Here is a 17,668-nt window from a genome sequence, read left to right as displayed (position 1 = left end):
GAGGGCCTGGTCTCTTCGTATCAGTGTTCCAGGCAGGACAGGGTCACAGTCCCAGCTCTGACACTTACTGTGACCTGGGGCCACACCTTGCGTTCTGGGGGCCTCAGGCCTCACCCGTAGAATGGAGAGATTATATAACCGCACCGCCTCCCCACTGGGCTGGTGTGCGGGTGGAACGTGGGGGTCCGTGAAACGCACCTCTCGAGAGGGGTGACCGTGGTGATGGGAGGGCCACAGGGCTCCTGGACCCGTGCCTGGCGCCTGCGACAGGAAGGAGGCTGCCTTCGTTCCTTTCCTGTCTGTCTTTTTCCCGGAGATACCCAGCTCAGCCCCTCATGCTGTGTGACCTCAGGCTTGAGATCAGCCTCTCTGAGCCTCAGCTGTGTGTAATGAGAACTCTGTTCCCTGTGCCCGGTGCCTGGATGTGCCCAGCAATGGCAGAGAAGGGATGGGGAGGGGCCCAAGAGGCCCCTTCAAATGGTCGCGGGATTTCTGAGGGAGAGAAGAATGGTGGCTTTCACGCAGGGGCAGAGGGGTCCCTTCCATGCCAGGACCCCCAGGGAAGCACCCGTGGCTACTCCTACCCTGTCCTCGCAGTCCCAGCTCCTGAGCAGCCTGCAGGGGCCAGGGGGGAGGACGGGGTCGGGGGCTGCTGTTTGAGCTCCTGCCAGTGCCAGGCCCTTCCTTCGCCTGCACACACCAGCTGTTGTCACCTGCACGCTCCACACTGGCAACGCCAGTGCACAGGTGGGGAAACTGAGCCGTAGAAGGACGCAGCTCTCCAAGGCCACACTGCCCAGCCGCTCGCAGTGCCCCAGGCTGACCCCCTGTCCTGGTCTGCCCCGGCCCGAGGGGCTTCCTGGGACATCACCGGCTTGAACGCGACACCCAGGAATGTCCCAGTTGGTGTCAGCAGTGGGTGCCAAAGTCCAGCGCAGCACTTTTCCACGGGGACCTAACGAGAGCCACGTGGGCCAGTTCAAGTGTCCCAGGGGCCATGTTAAACAAATGAAAAGAAATGGGTGAAATTAATTGTAATAATATATTTTATTTAACTCCCATATGTCAAATATTTCCCTTATCTTCATTTCAACTTATAATCCATCTAAAAATTATTAATGAGATATTTTACCTTTTTTTTTTGCTGTACTAACTCTTTGAAATCTAGTGTATATTTTACACTCAGAGAGCTAGAATTGCCAGATAAAATACAGGCTGCCCAATTGAATTCCAGGTAGACAAGAAATACACTTTGTGTGTAAGTATGTCCCGTGCTATATTTGAGATAGACTTATGCCAACAGCATCTTTCTTATTGATCAGAAATTCACATTTGCCTGGTCACCTCTATTTTTATTTGCCACCTCTGACAACCCTACTCTCAGCACGTCTGAATTCGGAGGGTCGAGTTTCAAGTGCGCAATGGCCACTTGAACTCTTGGCCTGCAAGGGCACCGGGCAGGTCTGGAGGGACCAGAGCCCCGGGTGGCAGCCAGGGAGCCAGCGCCCAGGGCGGCCTGCAAAGCCCCAAAGCCCCGCTCTGCTCCTTCCCTCTGAGCGTCTAACCACCGCCCTCTTGCCTGCCTGTTACATTATTTGCCTTCGTCTGGCTGAGCTTTCTGGAAGCAACTCAACAATTCCGTTTCCGAAAATTGCCCGGCAGATAAACAGGGAGGCAGGGAAGAAAGTCCACATCTCACCCCGCAGTTCTCCGTGTCAGCGAATTTTCAAACCCAGGAGCCCACGGGGCAGAGCAGGTGGGGGAGGAAGGGCAGGTCAGGCCCAGGAGACGGGGGTCCAGGGAAGCCCACCTCCCTCCGGACTCTCCCTCCAGTCTCCCATCCTCAGCCTCACGCCCAGTGAGCTGGCCACGCCGGGTGGGAGTCTCTGACCCTGGGTGCGTGTCTCTCTCTGCCTCAGTTTACACATCCAAAAGCACTGGGAAGCTGCAGACCAGGAGCCGTGGGATGGGGCCGTGGAGACAGTGAGGTCGCTGCCGGGGAAGGATGCTGCATGGACAGGAGGTATGAGCTCCCCCCAGCTCTCGTGGGGCTGCCCCGTGTTCCAAACCCGCCTGGCATGGGGGTGCACGTGAGTGTCAGGGAGTGTTGGTCACAAGGTCATGGCTGGAACACAGGCCCAGAGAGCGAGGCCTCCTGCCCCAGGTCACATGGCACACCTGCAGTGGGGCTAGAAGCTAGCTGGGAGCAAAGGCCCCTCCGCTGTGTACTGTGTCACCTTTCCCCCGTGGGTCACTGTGCCCATTTCCCCACGGGTAAAACTGAGGCTCTGAGGCAGCACTGCTCCCACCCCTCCAGCCTGACCCTGGGGGCAGCCCCAGCCTGGGCCAGTTCTGTGATTTGCAGGGCCTGGTGCGAAAGGGAAATGCAGGACTCCCCGTTCGAAATTTGTTAAGACTTTTCAAGCAGTGACAGCAGAGCACTCAACCACATTCATCATTGCCCTTCCGAACACAGGGCCCTGGGCACGGGTAGCCCTGGGGGAGGAGAGGGCAGGCAGGAGGGAGGGGCCCCGCCTAGACTGGCTCATGTCCCCAACCTCTTCCCTGACCCCAGGCTGCCCTTCTCACCCCAGCTCCTCATTCTGCCCCCCAAACCCTCCAGGCACTCACCCCTAGCCATGCTCCCCTCACTCTGCACCAGAACCCCCACATGCATGCACACATGCACGCACACATACACATGTATGCACACATATAGACACGTGCACGTGCATGCACATGCATACACACATGCATGCATGCACACACACACACACATAGACACATGCACACACATGCATACATACACATGTGCGTGCATGCACACATACACATGTATGCACAGATACATGCACGAGCATGCACATACACATATACATGTGACACATGCACGCACATACACACATACTCACTCACTCTCTCTCTCTCCCCAGCCCTCTGCAAGCCCCCACTGGTCTCACCTCCTCAAAAGTGTTTTTCCCCAGGCCCCACAGTCAGACCTGGCGCCCTGCTCTTCACCAGCCCTGCCCCCGCAGGCAGACTCCCCGAGCCCCTAGGGCCCTGGTGGAGGAGGGTGCGGAAGGTGAGGCATCACCTCAGGCACAAATTTTAAGGGGCACCAAAGCACTTCCATAATCAGGACATATAATGGGTTCATGCAGTATTTTTAAAAATCAAAATTCATGGAAAAAAAAATCCAGGGCCGCGTGCAGTGGCTCATTCCTGTAATCCCAGCACTCTGGGAGGCCGAGGTGGGAGGATCATTTGAACTCAGGAGTTCGAGACCAGCCCAAGTAAAAGCGAGACCCTGTCTCCACTAAAAACAGAAAAATTAGCCAGCCATGGTGGTGTGCACCTGTAGTCCCAGCTACTGGGGAGGCTGAGGCAGGAGGATCGCTTGAGCCCAGGAGTCTGAAGTTGCAGTGAGCTATGATGACACCACTGCACACTAGCCCAGGTGATCCTGTCTCAAAAAAACAAAACAAAAAACCCAGGATGAACAAAATACCCAACTTTTAAACAAAGGCAGCAGCAGGAGTCCTGAGTTTTCTTTTTGCATCAAGCTCCAAAACAGCTCAACAAGGCGCTGCTCCGAGTCCTGTCTTTGTTTATTTGGGCTTTTTGCATCAATTTTGATTTAAAAAAAAAAACTGCATCAAAACATTATTTTCTTGATTACTGTTTTCGGCACCTCCATAAAGTTTGTGCGCAAAGCCAGTGCCTGACCTGCCTCCCCCAGCACAGGTGGTGGAGAGGATGATGAGGGTGGCAACAACGTCAATAATGAAAATAACAGCTAATGAGCACTGAGGTCTCGGGGCCAAGCGCTGTCCTAACTTCCTCCCTCCCGGCCTTCCTTCTGTCCAGCAAATCCCGAGCGCCTACTGTGTGCTGAGCGCTGTTCTAGACACAAGATAAAACACACAAATCCACTTCCCTGCCCACATGGAGCCCAATCCATGTGGGGAGAGAGACCATAGAATAGCTAAGAATCAGCACGGTGTGACATGTGGGGCACTGCACAAGGGAAAGAAGGGAAGAACCGAGGCAGCTGATGTCTGTTAACCCCAGGCCCACCCCAGGAGGGAGAGTATGTCACTTAGCCCCATTTTTCAGATGAGGAAACTGGGGCTTGGTCCCTAAAGCAGCATTTGGCAGGCTGGTGCCAGAGGGCTTTGGTGGGGGTGGGGAGGATGCTGAACCGGAATCCAGGTGGAATGAGGGAACGGGATGGTTTTCCTTCACTTAAACGGGATGTCACTTTAAGCATATTCCAGCAGGCAAAGCTGTCTCCTCCTCCCTTATGGGAAAAGGCCAAGTTGGCTCACTCAGGGGTCACTGGTTCGTTCCTCTTCCAGTGACTGAGCCCCAGGGATGGAGGCCTGTGTCACAGCAGGCAGTTTCCAGGAGGTCCCCAGTCCCCGAGGCAGGCTGCCCAGCAGGGGCCCTTTAAGGCGGGCCCTGGGGCAGGCAGCGTGACACTGTCCTCCAAGTGTGCAAGTTCATTCATCCTGGGGCCCCTGCTGACTCACGCTTATGAAAGTGATTTTCCTGGCCCCGCCCCCCTGCCCGCACCGCCTCCTCCCTGCCCGTGAAATACCCTCACTTCCCCCTGGCCTCTCACAGCCTCTGGGATCCCCGTGGGGTAACGAGTGTCCTGCAGGCGCGGAGGACGCCGTGGCCCCCCGCTCTCAGTGCCCCACCAGGCCAGGCTCACCCGGCTCCCTCCACCCACCGCCTGTCAGGTGAGTGGACTGGGCGAGGCCCCAGGGACAGGAGACCGGGCACATCCCACACAGGGGCGGCCAGCCGGACCCCAGAACCAGGAAGGGGCCCCAGGCTGTCCTGAGTAGAGGTCCACCCTGGGTTTTGGGGGGTGGCACGATCCTCCCCGACCGCAGGCTGCTCCCGGGCTCCTGGCCACGTCCGTGTGCCTGGCACGCTCAGCCCAACAGCTGCCCGGCTGCCACCGTCCAGCGTACCCCGGCCCGCGTGACCGCAGCTCTTGGCAGGAAAGAGAGGTGTGGCCAGCCTGGGCTTGCTGCCCGGCCTGTCCCCAGGCCTCTGGGTCTGCAGCCAGGCTGGTGCTTCCCTCGGGGTCTCCCCCTCTGTGCCCGCACACAGCCCTCAGCCCCGGGCTCCCTGGGCCCTGGCTGCTAACAGGAGGCCCCAGGGTGCTGGGGAAGAGGTGGGGCCCTGGGCACTGGGGGCAACTGCAGGAGGCCCTGGGCTCCCGCTGGGGCAGGCCATGTGCCAAGGACTCATCCTGGTGACTCACGGCAGGTAGCCTTGGGCGGACAGAGCACCTCCTCCTCCTCACCCCCCGGGGCTTCGTGTCACTCTCTTGGTAGCACTGTAATCAGCTGTTTTACGCAGAGGGGACCTGGTGCCAGACGGGCACCAAGGGGCAGAACTGGGATTTGTGCACATGGATGTGGTCTCCAGAATGCCTGGGTGACCTGGGGCAAGCCACCTTCTTCTAATGTCAGCTTCTTCCTCTGCACAGGGGATGAGAAAACCCATTCTCAGGGTGTCATTAAAGTCGACTGAGCACGGGTCACCATAGGTGCCCAATAAATGCAGCCGCACAGTGTCCCCGGGTCTTAGAGCGGCTTGAAGCCTTAATAACCTCAGAAGCGCCAGTGCTACAAACTTAAACATCAGTTGAAGGCGCAGCTATTTATTTCTTTTATGCTGATTTGCTTTTGAGGAATTTGGAACATCAATTTTTAATGTTAACTTTTTTTCATCGACATCTGCCATCTGCAACCAGAGGAACTGAAAAAGATAACATTCAAAATTGATGATGCCAACTCCACACAACTAAAAGGCGTCAAAGGAATTCAAATCATGAAACTCGACTTCTCTCTTGGAAGTCCGCGCCTGTGTTAATATTTGCCCGAGGTCATGAGCGAGAGCTTCCAGCTGCTCCGGACCTCGGGCGTCCTGACCACTCTGCACAGGAAGTGACCTCTCAGGTCCGCCCCCGGGTGGTGACCTCACGTACGTGGCATCCAGAAGCTTCTGTTCGGTGCCCACAGCGGTTCTGGGAGGGAGCACTGGACTTGGAGCCCAAAAGCCCTGGTGGTAAATCAGCGCCCTCAGCTTCCCGCAAAGGGACAAGGGGCAACTAGCTCCGATTCCTCATTGGTCCACGGGCTCCCGCAGGTGCCTCCCTCATTGGCTGGGGGGAGACTTCAAACGAACAAAGGAGGGGCAGGGTGTGGCCCGGGACAGGCGCTGGGGTCCTTGAGCAGGTGGCACACTCATTTCGGGGTGGGGCCGGGGGGTGTCTAGGTGGGTTCGGCCTGCCAGCTCGGTAGCCTGGGGGTGTGGCTTCAGCCCCCCAAGCCTCAGTGTCCTCATCTGCAAAGTGGGTCGTTAGGAGGAATAAGGAGATAATGCACAGGAAGTGCTGTACCAGGAGGTCACATGCTTCCCGTTGCACTTATTCCTGGGGACAGTGCAGTTGAGGATGGAGGGGCCAGGAGTGGGAGGAAGCTCTCTGGGAACCACAGTCCTGTCCCCCAAGGCCCCTGGGAACCCCCAGCACCTGGCAGTCAGTGAGAAGCGGTCCCCTCCAAGCTGGAACAGTGGGAACATCAGCTGCCCCGTGGCTTCCCTCCCTGCCACCAGTGCTGGGACAGAGCAATGGGGCAAGCTGGGACGGACGCTGCGTGTTCAGCGTGGCCAGAGGGACCTCGGCAGGAGCCGCTGCACCACCTGGGGGTGCAGAGAAGGCTCTGGAGCAGGGCAGCCTGGGCACAAATACAGCTCGGCCTGCAAGAGCCGGGGCAAACTCCTGGCAAACTGTAAAGGGCTGCAAAGCTCTCTGGGCCTCAGTTTCCCCATCTGTAATATGGGAGTGATTAAATTCGTTACTGTGTATAGAGTAGTTAGGACATGCTTGGCACCTGCCCAAAGGAGTACAGAAATGTTAGCCAGCTGTTGTCATTGTTATCACTACTATTATTATTGGTGGTCTTGTCACCCCAAATCCCCTCCCCAGGCAGTCGCGTGGGGCCCTGCAGGGAATGGGGCATGGAGAAGGCCCTGTGGTCCCCAGTGTCAGCTGCTTCCCCAGGGCAGGAGGAGAAAGTGGCAGGAGCTGCTAGACAGGACAGCGGGGCTGAGGGAACCGAATGCTATTGCTTAGGTGTGAGCTCCTTGCAAACTGTAGAGTGCTGTAAGAAGGTCAGTTGCTGCTGTCACTGTGGGGGGGACACCCAGGTCCTCTGACCAGCCCATCCTTGCAGCTGTCCTCCATCTGTCTGCTCAGGACCTGCCCAGCACTGGACGCTGGTGTTTCTGTCACTCTGCACACATCTGAGGTCACATGCCGGCCTCAGCTGTGTTTTGTTAGCCTGTTAAGAGAGTTTCAAGAAATGTGAATTAGTTGCCCACTTTCCAAATCACAGAAGTCACATGAAAACCCAGATCTCCACCTTCTCTGGAAGAGTCCCGGAGGCCAGTGACCCTGGGCCCCACCCGGCCACTCTGGGCGGTCCAGGCCCGTCCCTGTCTGCTCCCTCCCTCCCTCCCTGGGAGCATGTGGCCCCTCGAGGGGCCCTGGCTCCTCTGGGCTCGGGCTGAGTGGCGTGGGTGGTAGCTACCGGTGACCCTGGGCTTAGAAGTCAGCTGTGCGACACGGAGCGGCTTGTGCGGACTCTGAGCCCATTCCCACAGCTGGGAAGTGGGATATTGGACTTTCTGCATGGGGTTAACACGGGGAGATGAGAGGAAACTGTCAAATACCCAGTACCTAGCAAGTGCCAAACGCCCGCCGTCCCTCCCTCCCACGCGGGTGCTGCCTTGCGGCCCTCAGACAGCAGCGCTGAGGACGGTGGGTGCGGCCAGTGCCCACCGCTGGCTGGTTTGGGGGAGAAGGTGTGTCCGCCGCCCCTCGGCACCTGCCTCTCTAAGAACCGCCTCTGGGTCCCTTTGAGTGATTTGGGCCTGTGGCCAGCAGAGGGCGCCAGTGCCCCGCGGGCGGCCGGGCTTACCAGCAATTTCCCCACACCAAGTCAGTCCCACTTCCAGTTTCCCGAGTCCACAGGTTCTGGCCCAGCCCCTGCAGCAATAAACTCTGGTCCTTTCCTGGTGGCGAATCTGCTCCAGACAGGTGCTTCTGTCCCTCAACGACCCCATGAGGTAGGGACTCTCATGATTCCCATTTTACAGATGAGGAGACTGAGACCCAGAGAGGTCCAGGAGCGGGCCTACAGCCACCAGCTAGGAAGCAACTGGCCAGGCGATGACCCCGGGTCCACCAGGCCACACTGAGACCTCAGGGCTGGAGCGTGGTGGGGGCTGCAGCCACCACAGGAGAGCTGGGCGGGGCCGGCCGCTGGTTGGGCAGGGGGGGCTTCCGGGTTGTCACGGCCCTGCTGGGGAGGTGGGCAGAGCAGCCTGAGGCCCAGAGAGACGGAGGCTGGAGGTGACCAGGCCAGTGGAGGGGAGGGCGAGCCCTGCTTGGGGTGGGCAAGAGGGACAAGGGAGTCACATGATGTGCTTCGGGGGGACCTGGGACCTGACTGAGGTCCACAGGCGGCCACCCCACCTGGGAAGTGGCTGCATGACACCCAGGCCTGACCCGAGTGGGCCCTTCCTCCCCTCTGCCCCCCAGGTCGGCTGCCAGCCCCGAGCCCCCCACCAGCCACGGCCATGAGCTCCCCCAGGAAGGAGCACCTCGGCGCCAGCAGCTCGGAGCCCCTCGCGGTCATCGTCATCGGTGAGTGGCCTGGGCAGGGGGAGGGGCCGTGAGCCCTCCGGGTGCCCCCAGGGTCCGAGGGCAGGAGCTGGGCGAGGCCTTTGCAATTGTTGTCATCAAATTAAGCCACTGAGCGTCTACTACGTGGCGGCACCGTGCTTAGCAGTTTATAAACTATCATTCCGTGTCGTCCTTCCGAGAGCCCGGGAGGCGAGAACGGAACCATCTGGCTGCGCTGGGGGAGGGAGGGCCTGGTCCTCTCGCCCGCGCTGGTCTCCACGGCCGCCCTGTGCCTGGCACCGTGCTGGGGCCCACGCGCGGCCGCGTCCTCCGCCCGCAGACGTGGGGGCAGACGCCCCCCTGGCGTGCAAAGTCATTTTTGTGAATCAAAAACAGATGGATGTCGGCAATTGCATATGGTTCCTAATAGCGTTCCACATACGGGCGATTTTCTGCACAGGACGAGACGAGGGAAGAAACAGGAATAGAACAGACGTCACAGGGTCGGGCCTGATGGCCCAGGAAGTGCCACAGGCAGGCAGCTCGGTCCCTTTAGCTGGGAAGCAGCTGGCCCCGCAGCGGGCACAGCATCCCTGCAAGCACACTGCGCGCTCGCCCCAGGGCACACAGCAGTCTGCGCGACATCTGAGCGTCCGTCTCCCCGACCGGACCACCAGCTCTGGAAGGACAGCACTAGCTCTTCGTGTCATGGCGTCCGGGTTCCCTCGGTCTAGGTTCCGATCCTGGCTTGTCCACTTGCCAGCTGTGTGACCGCAGGCAAGGTGCTTAACCTCTCTGTGCCCCATGTCGAGTATGCAAGGAGAAAGAGCAGCATTTACTTGCTAAGGCCATTGTGCTGCTGTTGTTAAAGCCCCTGAGACAGCCCCTGGCACACAGTCAGCCTCAGCAATGGCTCATTAGTGTTTTTCTTGATTAATATTAGGCACCGTGTTTCGTACAGGCTAAAGCCTTAATAAATTTTTTATTTTTGTGAATGAAGAATCATCAAATGAGTGTGGGCCGGTCTAGACCACAGCCCTCAGCAGGGGCCTCCTGCAGCAGTGTCCTGAGAAGGCTCCCTTGTCCACCCCTGTCCTCTCTCCCCAGGTAACGGCCCCTCCGGCATCTGCCTGTCCTACCTGCTCTCGGGCTACACGCCCTACGTGAGGCCGGATGCCGTCCACCCGCACCCCCTGCTGCAGAGGAAGCTCACCGAGGCCCCGGGGGTCTCCATCCTGGACCAGGTAGGTCAGACCCGGGTACGGCCGGAGGTCTGGGGAGAACACACCCCTCCTGGGAAACGACCCCACTTTCCCGGGGGAAAAACAAAAGTATGTGTTTGCTGGAAGCAAGACCAAGCACAGGATGAAATCAGCGTGGAAATCATGGAAAAGAAACCAGAGACCTAAAAACACTACATCAGCCCACCAAACCCCAGATCAGTGGTTCTCAACGAGGGGACAGTTTTGCTCCCCAGGGGACCCCTGGCAATGTCTGGAGGCAATTTTGGTTGTCACAGCTGGGGTGGTAGTACTGCTGGATCTAGCGGGGTAGAGGCCAGGGGTGCTCCTGAGTCCTACAGTGCACAGCACTGCTGCCCGGGACAAAGAATGATTCGGCCCAGATGTCAGTGGTGCCAAGGCTGAGAAACCCCGGCCCACATGTTTCAGCTCTACTACGCCCTGCCCACCAGGGCCTGCAAATCCTCCCTCCGTGCCCCTCGCCTTCCGGGAGGCCACTCAGTGTCCACTGTCCACTCCAGGCAGTGTCTATACTCTTAGTACCCCCCCCACACACACCTCTGAGTTGGGGGTGGGGAAATACATCTAGACCATTTGATCTAGATCAGCATTTTTCAATGCCTTCTATATAGAACACTAGATCCTCAGTATAATATGCAGAGGAAAATGTTCCCCCTCCAGTAAATCTGGGAGACACTGGGTTTGACAAAATTGAACAGGGAAATGATGGCTGCAGGACTTATCAGAGCCTTTAATATGCTGGTATGCATTATCTACTTGTGAGAGGCAGCACTTCCCCAGCTTATCTGACCACCCTGACATTAGGGTAGGAATGCAGGCCGAGGCAATTGCACAAGTCCCTTCTAAGCTTGCCCATTTGGCCTGTACTCTGGGGCCCTTGGGCTCCTAGAGACACCCCAGAGTGAGAGCTCCCAGGTACCCCCAGTGTGGATGTTTCTCTGAGACCAGGTCCCTCTAGTGCCAAGGAAATGGCCCAGCCCCAGTTCCCACATTTCCTGCCCTGCCTTCCTCTGGTGGCACCCCTGACCTGCACCCCGCCCTCAGGACCTGGATTACCTATCCGAAGGCCTCGAAGGCCGGTGCCAAAGCCCCGTGGCCCTGCTCTTCGATGCCCTCCTGCGCCCAGACACAGACTTCGGGGGAGACTTGCAGTCCGTCCTCACCTGGAAGCAGCAGAAGGAGCGAGCCATCCCCCACATGGTCCTGGGCCGGAACCTTCCAGGGGGAGCCTGGCATGTGAGTGGGGTGCAAGGGGCCTGGGCCGAATCTTCCAGTCTTGGGGAGAGGCCCCCTCCCTAGTTTTCCCTGTGTGAGGCCAGGACTCTTCCATCCCCCGTCCTCATTCACCTCCCCCTTCTGCCCTCCCCCTCTCCCCCTCCCCCTCCCCGACCCCGTCCTGCCCCTCCACCCCCAGCTAAGGCCTCCCGTGCCCTCCAGCCCCAGCTAAGGCCCCGAATGGGTTGGGGCTGGCCGAGGCCTGAACCAAAGGACCCCTTTTCCCTGCAGTCCATCGAAGGCTCCATGGTGACCCTGAGCCAAGGAGAGTGGATGGGGCTCCCGGACCTGCAGGTCAAGGACTGGATGCAGAAGAAGCGAAGGTGAGGCAGCCCTGGGAAGCCCCCACCCCCCAATTTCCAAGCCCCTCCAGTCTGCCTTCCTCTTCTTCCATGGGGAAACTGAGGCTCAGACAGGGAAAGGACTTGCCCAGGACCACTGAATAGGAGTGAGTGGCAGGGCTGGGCTCTCCAGGACTCCCTGTCCTGTGCTCCCTCCACCTTGTCACACGAGCCACGCGGCATGGCCTCCTCGCAGCACTCCAGCTGGCCTCTGCCCTCTACATGCTGGCCTAGGTCCCCCAGTCCTTCTGGCCTCCTGCAGCCCCTCCCTCTATTCTGAGCCTGGCCTGGAACGATCTTTCTACGTCAGCTAAAAGAATGCACTTCCTTTTTTTTTTTTAATGCTTTTGCATTAAAAACCTAACCACACTATAGACTATTAAAAATTGAAAAATAGAAACAACTCCCCCCAACCCTGCCCTTCTGCCCAGCCCTGTCACCTCTCAGGTATTGTCTCCCTGTCTGGTTTCCTGGGCCCTGGTGACCACGCTGCACAGCTTCCACCGCCCTGGAGAAACGGCGGGATGGCGGCATACCCGGCTTCCAGCCCTGCTCATCTGGGCTGTGCGTGGCGGGGGCTGCCCGAGTGACAAGCTGCCCCAGGAGACACCTGGGCAGACACCTGCCTCTGCAGGGAAGGCAGTTCTCTCTGCCCCCAGGGCTGTGCCAGGGCCCTGCGTCCCCTCCCGGCAGCCATTCTGGGCCTCGCTATCTCTATGATACAAAGGCTCTTGGTCCCCACGTTTGGGAGGGAGACATCAGGCTTGTGCAGTGGTGTGTAACACACACGCAGGCATTTAGCCTTCACTTGCAAACATACCCTTTGCCAGACCGGGTTGCACCGGGGTGTCCCTTAAGTGAGTTCATCCTTAACAGCATGTCCTCAAGTTGGGTAATTAACTCAGGAAGGTGAGCACGGGAGATATCGGGAGGTGCTAAGATTACACCAAAGCCTGCAGCTCAGCCACCAGGAAGACTGGCCCTGCAGTCACTGCCCTTGGAAAGAGAGAGTGGTCATGGTAACAGTGATAAAGTCGCCCCTGCTGTTGCCGTGGGGGATGGGCACTACGGTCATCGCTCCCTGTGGCATATTTTTAATCAACTTTTTAATTGACTACATACAGAAAAGCGTGCAACTCGTATGAGTACAGGTTGGTGACATTTCTCAAGGTGGGCACACGGAATCGAGAAGTAGTCCCCCTCCCCAGAAGCCCCCATCACCACCTCCCCTCCTCCCCAGGGTAACCCCACAGATCCGGTAACCCCATAGTTCTGCCTGTTTCTGAACTGTACAAACCTGCGATCATACCATATTTACATAGAATGTTATTTATCCTTTTGAGGTGACGATAATGGTGCCCCGTCCTTAAGTGGCGCTTAACTACCAGTCTAGTTCTACTCTGAGCACTTTGTTTCTATTCGTTCATCGACCCTCTCGACAACCTCACGAAATAGGTCCTGCCACCGTCATCATCCTCATTGCAGCAATGAGGGAACTGAGGCGCAGAGTGTCAGGCACAGCTCGCCGGTGACAGGGCCAGGATTTGAACCAGGCAGCGTGGCTCTGGAGGCCACAGTCTGACCCCACCCTAGGCCTCCTGTAGGAGGCGCCGTGTTAGCTGCATTTACGGAATAGGCCGCCGAGGCTTGGAGGGGTTGGACGGTCTGGCCGAGCCCTGCGGCTGGTGGGGACGTAGCTGCCATCCAGCTGCAGGGCCTGACGTTACCCTGGTCATCCCTGTCCCACCCAACCCGAGCCCCCACACCCCAGACCACTCTGACACCCACCCTCCCGCCTCCCCCCCCCCACAGAGGTCTTCGCAACAGCCGGGCCACGGCTGGGGACATCGCCCACTACTACAGGGACTACGTGACCAAGAAGGGTCTGGGCCACAACTTCGTGTCTGGCGCCGTGGTCACGGCCGTGGCATGGGGGACGCCGGAGCCCAGCGGCTCTGGGGCCCAGGCTCCCAGCCCCCTCTTCCAGGTGACCGGCGTCCTGACCGCCAAGGACCAGAGCCAGCAGCCCTTCTCGCTGTGGGCCCGCAACGTGGTCCTGGCCACGGGCACGTTTGACAGCCCGGCCCGGCTGGGCGTCCCCGGGGAGGCCCTGCCCTTCGTCCACCACGAGCTGTCGGCCCTGGAGGCGGCCACCCGGGGGGGCGTGGTGACGCCGGCCTCGGACCCGGTCCTCATCGTCGGCGCGGGGCTGTCGGCGGCCGACGCGGTCCTCTACGCCCGCCACTACAACATCCCCGTGATCCACGCCTTCCGCCGGCCCGTGGACGACCCCGGCCTGGTGTTCAACCAGCTGCCCAAGATGCTGTACCCCGAGTACCACAAGGTGCACCAGATGATGCGGGAGCAGTCCATCCTGTCGCCCAGCCCCTACGAGGGCTACCGCAGCCTGCCCGGGCACCGGCTGCTGCTCTTCAAGGACGACCGCCAGGCCGTGTTCCGGGACCCCCAGGGCGTCGAGAAGGTCTTCGGTGTTTCCCTGGTGCTGGTCCTCATCGGCTCCCACCCCGACCTCTCCTTCCTCCCCGGGGCAGGCGCTGACCTGGCCGTGGACCCCAACCAGCCTCTGAGTGCCAAGAGGAACCCCGTTGACGTGGACCCCTTCACCTACCAGACCACCCGCCAGGAGGGCCTGTACGCCATGGGGCCGCTGGCCGGGGACAACTTTGTGAGGTTCGTGCAGGGCGGGGCCCTGGCCGTGGCCAGCTCCCTGCTGAGGAAGGAGACCCGGAAGCCACCCTAGCATCGGCCTGACACGCTGACACCCAGGCCCTGAAGAGGAGGGGAGACCACCACAGCCCTGCTGGACTCAGGGCCCGGCCGAAGGTGCCCCGGCCAGGGGAGGGGCCTCTCCTGGCAGGAGACGGGAGGGGCTGTGAGCCACGCAACAGCCTTTCGGGTCCAGAGGAACGGGGAGCCCAGGATGCCCGGACTCAGACCATTGCCTGAGGGAGGACGGTGACCACAGGCCAGGACAGGCCTCGACCTAGGATTTGGGGGAAGCTGCCAGTGTGAGCCGGCAGGAGGACTCCAGGCACGGCCCTTCAGCAGTTCCCAAATAAAACCAGTGCCTGCCTCCACGCATGTGTGTGCTTGGGAGGGAGCTGGGTGCCCGAGACCCTGCACTGGGTAGGAAGGGTCACAGGGTCACATGGGAGTTCCTGAATGAGGCCCATGGCTGGGAGGGTGAGGGACAGGGGATGGTGCCCAAGTGTGGGGGCAGTTGAGTGGGCAGCTGTGCTAGAGCCTTAGGGGGAGAGTGTGTGCAGGGAGTGGCATCTGGGAGGTCGGTTACAGCCCCACCTCCCTTCCAACCTTGTCCTCCCCCCTTCCCCTCTCTGTTCCAACTGCACTGTCCCCTTTAGTCCCTCCTGCTCACCTGTTCCTGCCTGCCCCAGGGCCTTTGCATAGGCTGGTCTCAGCCCAAGCTACTTACCCTCCTCTCTTTAACTCCTTCTTTGAATCTCTTGGCATAGGGATCAATTTCTCTAGGAAGCATCTTCAAGGGACACAAACCCCTCCACTGCCACCAGAATAAATCCCCCTCTCATAGCCCAGGGTGCCACCTCTTCATGGCAGTTCTGTTTTAATTGTTCATTTATTTGCAGAATCATTTCAGTGTTTGGCTCTGCCCACTTGGATGTAAGCTCCAGGAGGCCAAGGCCCCTGGCTGTTTTGCCCATTAGTGGCACCCAGCGCCTGCCACGAGCTGGGCACCTAGTGGGTTCTCTTTAATCTTTTAGCTGTCTGGACACAGGCATGGGTGGGTGGCAGGGTGGGTGGGAGAGTGGGTAGAGGGATGGGCGTGACGGGGCGGCGGTCTGGGCGTTGCGTCGCAGCGGGGGGCTCTGACCAGGCGTGCACGCCCGCGGGGGGCGAGGATGGGTGCCGTGGGAGGGGGCAGCCGGGCTCGTGGGCGAATCGCGCAGCGGCGGCCGGCAGAGGGCGCTCCCGGGCCGCCGGACACCCGCGCTCCGGCCCCTGCGGCGGCGCCACGGGGGGGAGGGGGACTTTGAGGGGGGAGCAGCGGGAGACTTTGGGGGGCAGACCGCAGAGACGCCCCCGCACCCAGGACCCCGCCCACCCCGTGTCCTCGGGGCAGCCCCCTCCGCGGCCGGGCTGGGGTCCAGTCGCCAGGCCCCGCGCCCCGCCGGGCAGCCCCCTGCCGCCGCGCCCGGCCGGCAGGGGTGGGGGCGGCGGGGACCGGGCACGTGGCTCGGGGTCCGGGCGGAGGCCCCCCCGCCCCGTCCCCCGGCGCCGGCCAGTCCCCGCGGTGTCCGCGGCCGCGGGGGCAGCGGGAGGGAGGGCGGGGCGGCGCCGGGGAGGGGGTCGCGCGGGGGCGGGCCGAGGGCCGGGCGGGGGTCGGCGGGCTTCCGGGCGGCGGCGGCGGCGGCGGGCGCGGCGCGATGTGCGAGCGGGCGGCGCGCCTGTGCAGGGCCGGCGCGCACAGGCTGCTCCGGGAGCCGCCGCCGCAGGGCCGGGCGCTGGGCGGGCTGCTGCGCTGGGTGGGCGCCAGGATGGGCGAGCCCCGGGCGCCGCTGGCCCCCGACGCCCCCGCCGCCCCCGCCGCGGACCCCGGCCCCAGCCCCGCCGCGCCGCGCGGGGGCACCGCCGTCATCCTGGACGTGAGTACCGCCGGCCGGACCCCGCGCCGGCCTCCGCCGGACCCGACCCCCGGCTCCCATCGGGGGACCCCGACGCCGCCCGCCCCGGCCCCGCGGGGACCCGCGAGGCCCCCTCCTCCCCGAGCTGGGGACCCTGGCCCATCCCCCTCGGCGGCCCGGGACAGGACCCTCACCCGGCCCCTCCGCGGCCCGGAGCCCGACCCCAGCCCTCCACGTCCGGGCTGGTCTCCACCCGGTCTCTCCTCCCTCCACCGGGACGACCCCTCCTCCGTCCCCTCCCTCCACTCTGCGGGACCCTGCCTGCCCACAGCGGGACCCGTGAGCCCCCTGGACCCGGCCAGTGTCCTCCTGCTTTTGTCCTAGCCAGTCCCCCACCCTTTACCCCGAGGGACGGGAGTCCCTCGCCGCCCCCAGCCCCTCCCTCCATCCCGATCCCCGCCCGGAGTGATACTTTGCTGAGGCCCCATCAGTGCCTGGATCCGGCCCCACCTCTCTTCTTTGCTCTAGACCCTAAGCCCCCTTGATCTCATCCCCAAAGACCCTCTGCCCCCAGCCATGGCTACTTTAAAAGTGAAGCCCCCCGGCAATCTCCTGTCTTCCAGCTCTTTTCCATAGAGCCAGAGCCATTGCCCATCGGCCCTGAGCCTGCACCCCCTCCCCGGGCTTCCCCTCCCCCACCCCCACCCCACTCCCCTCCGCGCCTCTTGTGTCCTCCATTTCTTCCTCACCCCCACCCTCCCCTACCAAGAGCTCGATCCTCTTCATGGACCCTAGACCCCATGAAGCCCCCTCACCCCTCCTAGCTCCTCTGGGAGCCAAACCACCCACCTCTGGGAAGCCCACCTGACCCTCCCACCCACCCATCCCCTGAGGGAGCAATCTTCAGGGGGGTGGCTTGGGGTGGGAGACTTGCAGGGAGTATTGGAGGAGGTGGGGGGGCGGTTCTTGGGGGTGTGGGGGTGCATGTCCCAGTGAGGGGTCTGCTGGTGTGGGGCTGGGGGGTGTTTTGCGTGTGTGTTGCCAGGAGCGTTGTGGGTGTGTTTCTGTGTGTGTGTGAATGTGCACACGTGTGTATCTCGCATCCCTGTGAGGGGGGAGCTAGAATTCCCCGCTTCCTCGTTCCTTCTCTTCTCGGCTCCTGGATCCCGTAGCCGGGTCCGGACAGGGAGGGCTGAGTGGGGCAGGGCAGAGGGAGCACTAGTACTCCAGACACTCGTGCACGCACACTCACACACGTGCACACTCACACACGCAGCTGCACAGCTGCACTCTCCTTCTTGGGACCCCAGCAGAGATCCCCCTGGAAGTCCCAGGCTGAGCCTGGCAGACCCAGGCCACCCTGCGGGGAAGCTGCCCAGACCCCTCCTGCCTCCTCCCCTCTGGCAGTGAGGGAGGTGGGCTCTGCAGTCCTCGTGCCGGCCATGTGGGGCTCTGAGC

General features: G+C 61.1%; 1 protein-coding gene across 1 annotated transcript; it reads left to right on the top strand.

Annotated features, from left to right (window-relative positions):
* Window positions 1–4,622: 4,622 nt before the first annotated feature.
* Window positions 4,623–14,686, top strand: OSGIN1 (oxidative stress induced growth inhibitor 1). The gene is made up of 6 exons (XM_045533223.1): window positions 4,623–4,745; window positions 8,627–8,731; window positions 9,818–9,954; window positions 11,017–11,208; window positions 11,479–11,570; window positions 13,401–14,686. Exons 2-6 carry the CDS (start codon window positions 8,665–8,667, stop codon window positions 14,347–14,349), a joined length of 1,437 nt encoding a protein of 478 aa, XP_045389179.1. The 5' UTR covers window positions 4,623–4,745; window positions 8,627–8,664; the 3' UTR covers window positions 14,350–14,686.
* Window positions 14,687–17,668: the final 2,982 nt, after the last annotated feature.

This window comes from Lemur catta, chromosome 20 (genome assembly GCF_020740605.2).
Source record: "Lemur catta isolate mLemCat1 chromosome 20, mLemCat1.pri, whole genome shotgun sequence".
In the NCBI taxonomy this organism is placed as follows: domain Eukaryota; kingdom Metazoa; phylum Chordata; class Mammalia; order Primates; family Lemuridae; genus Lemur; species Lemur catta.
This window is presented reverse-complemented; position numbering and strand designations above follow the sequence as displayed.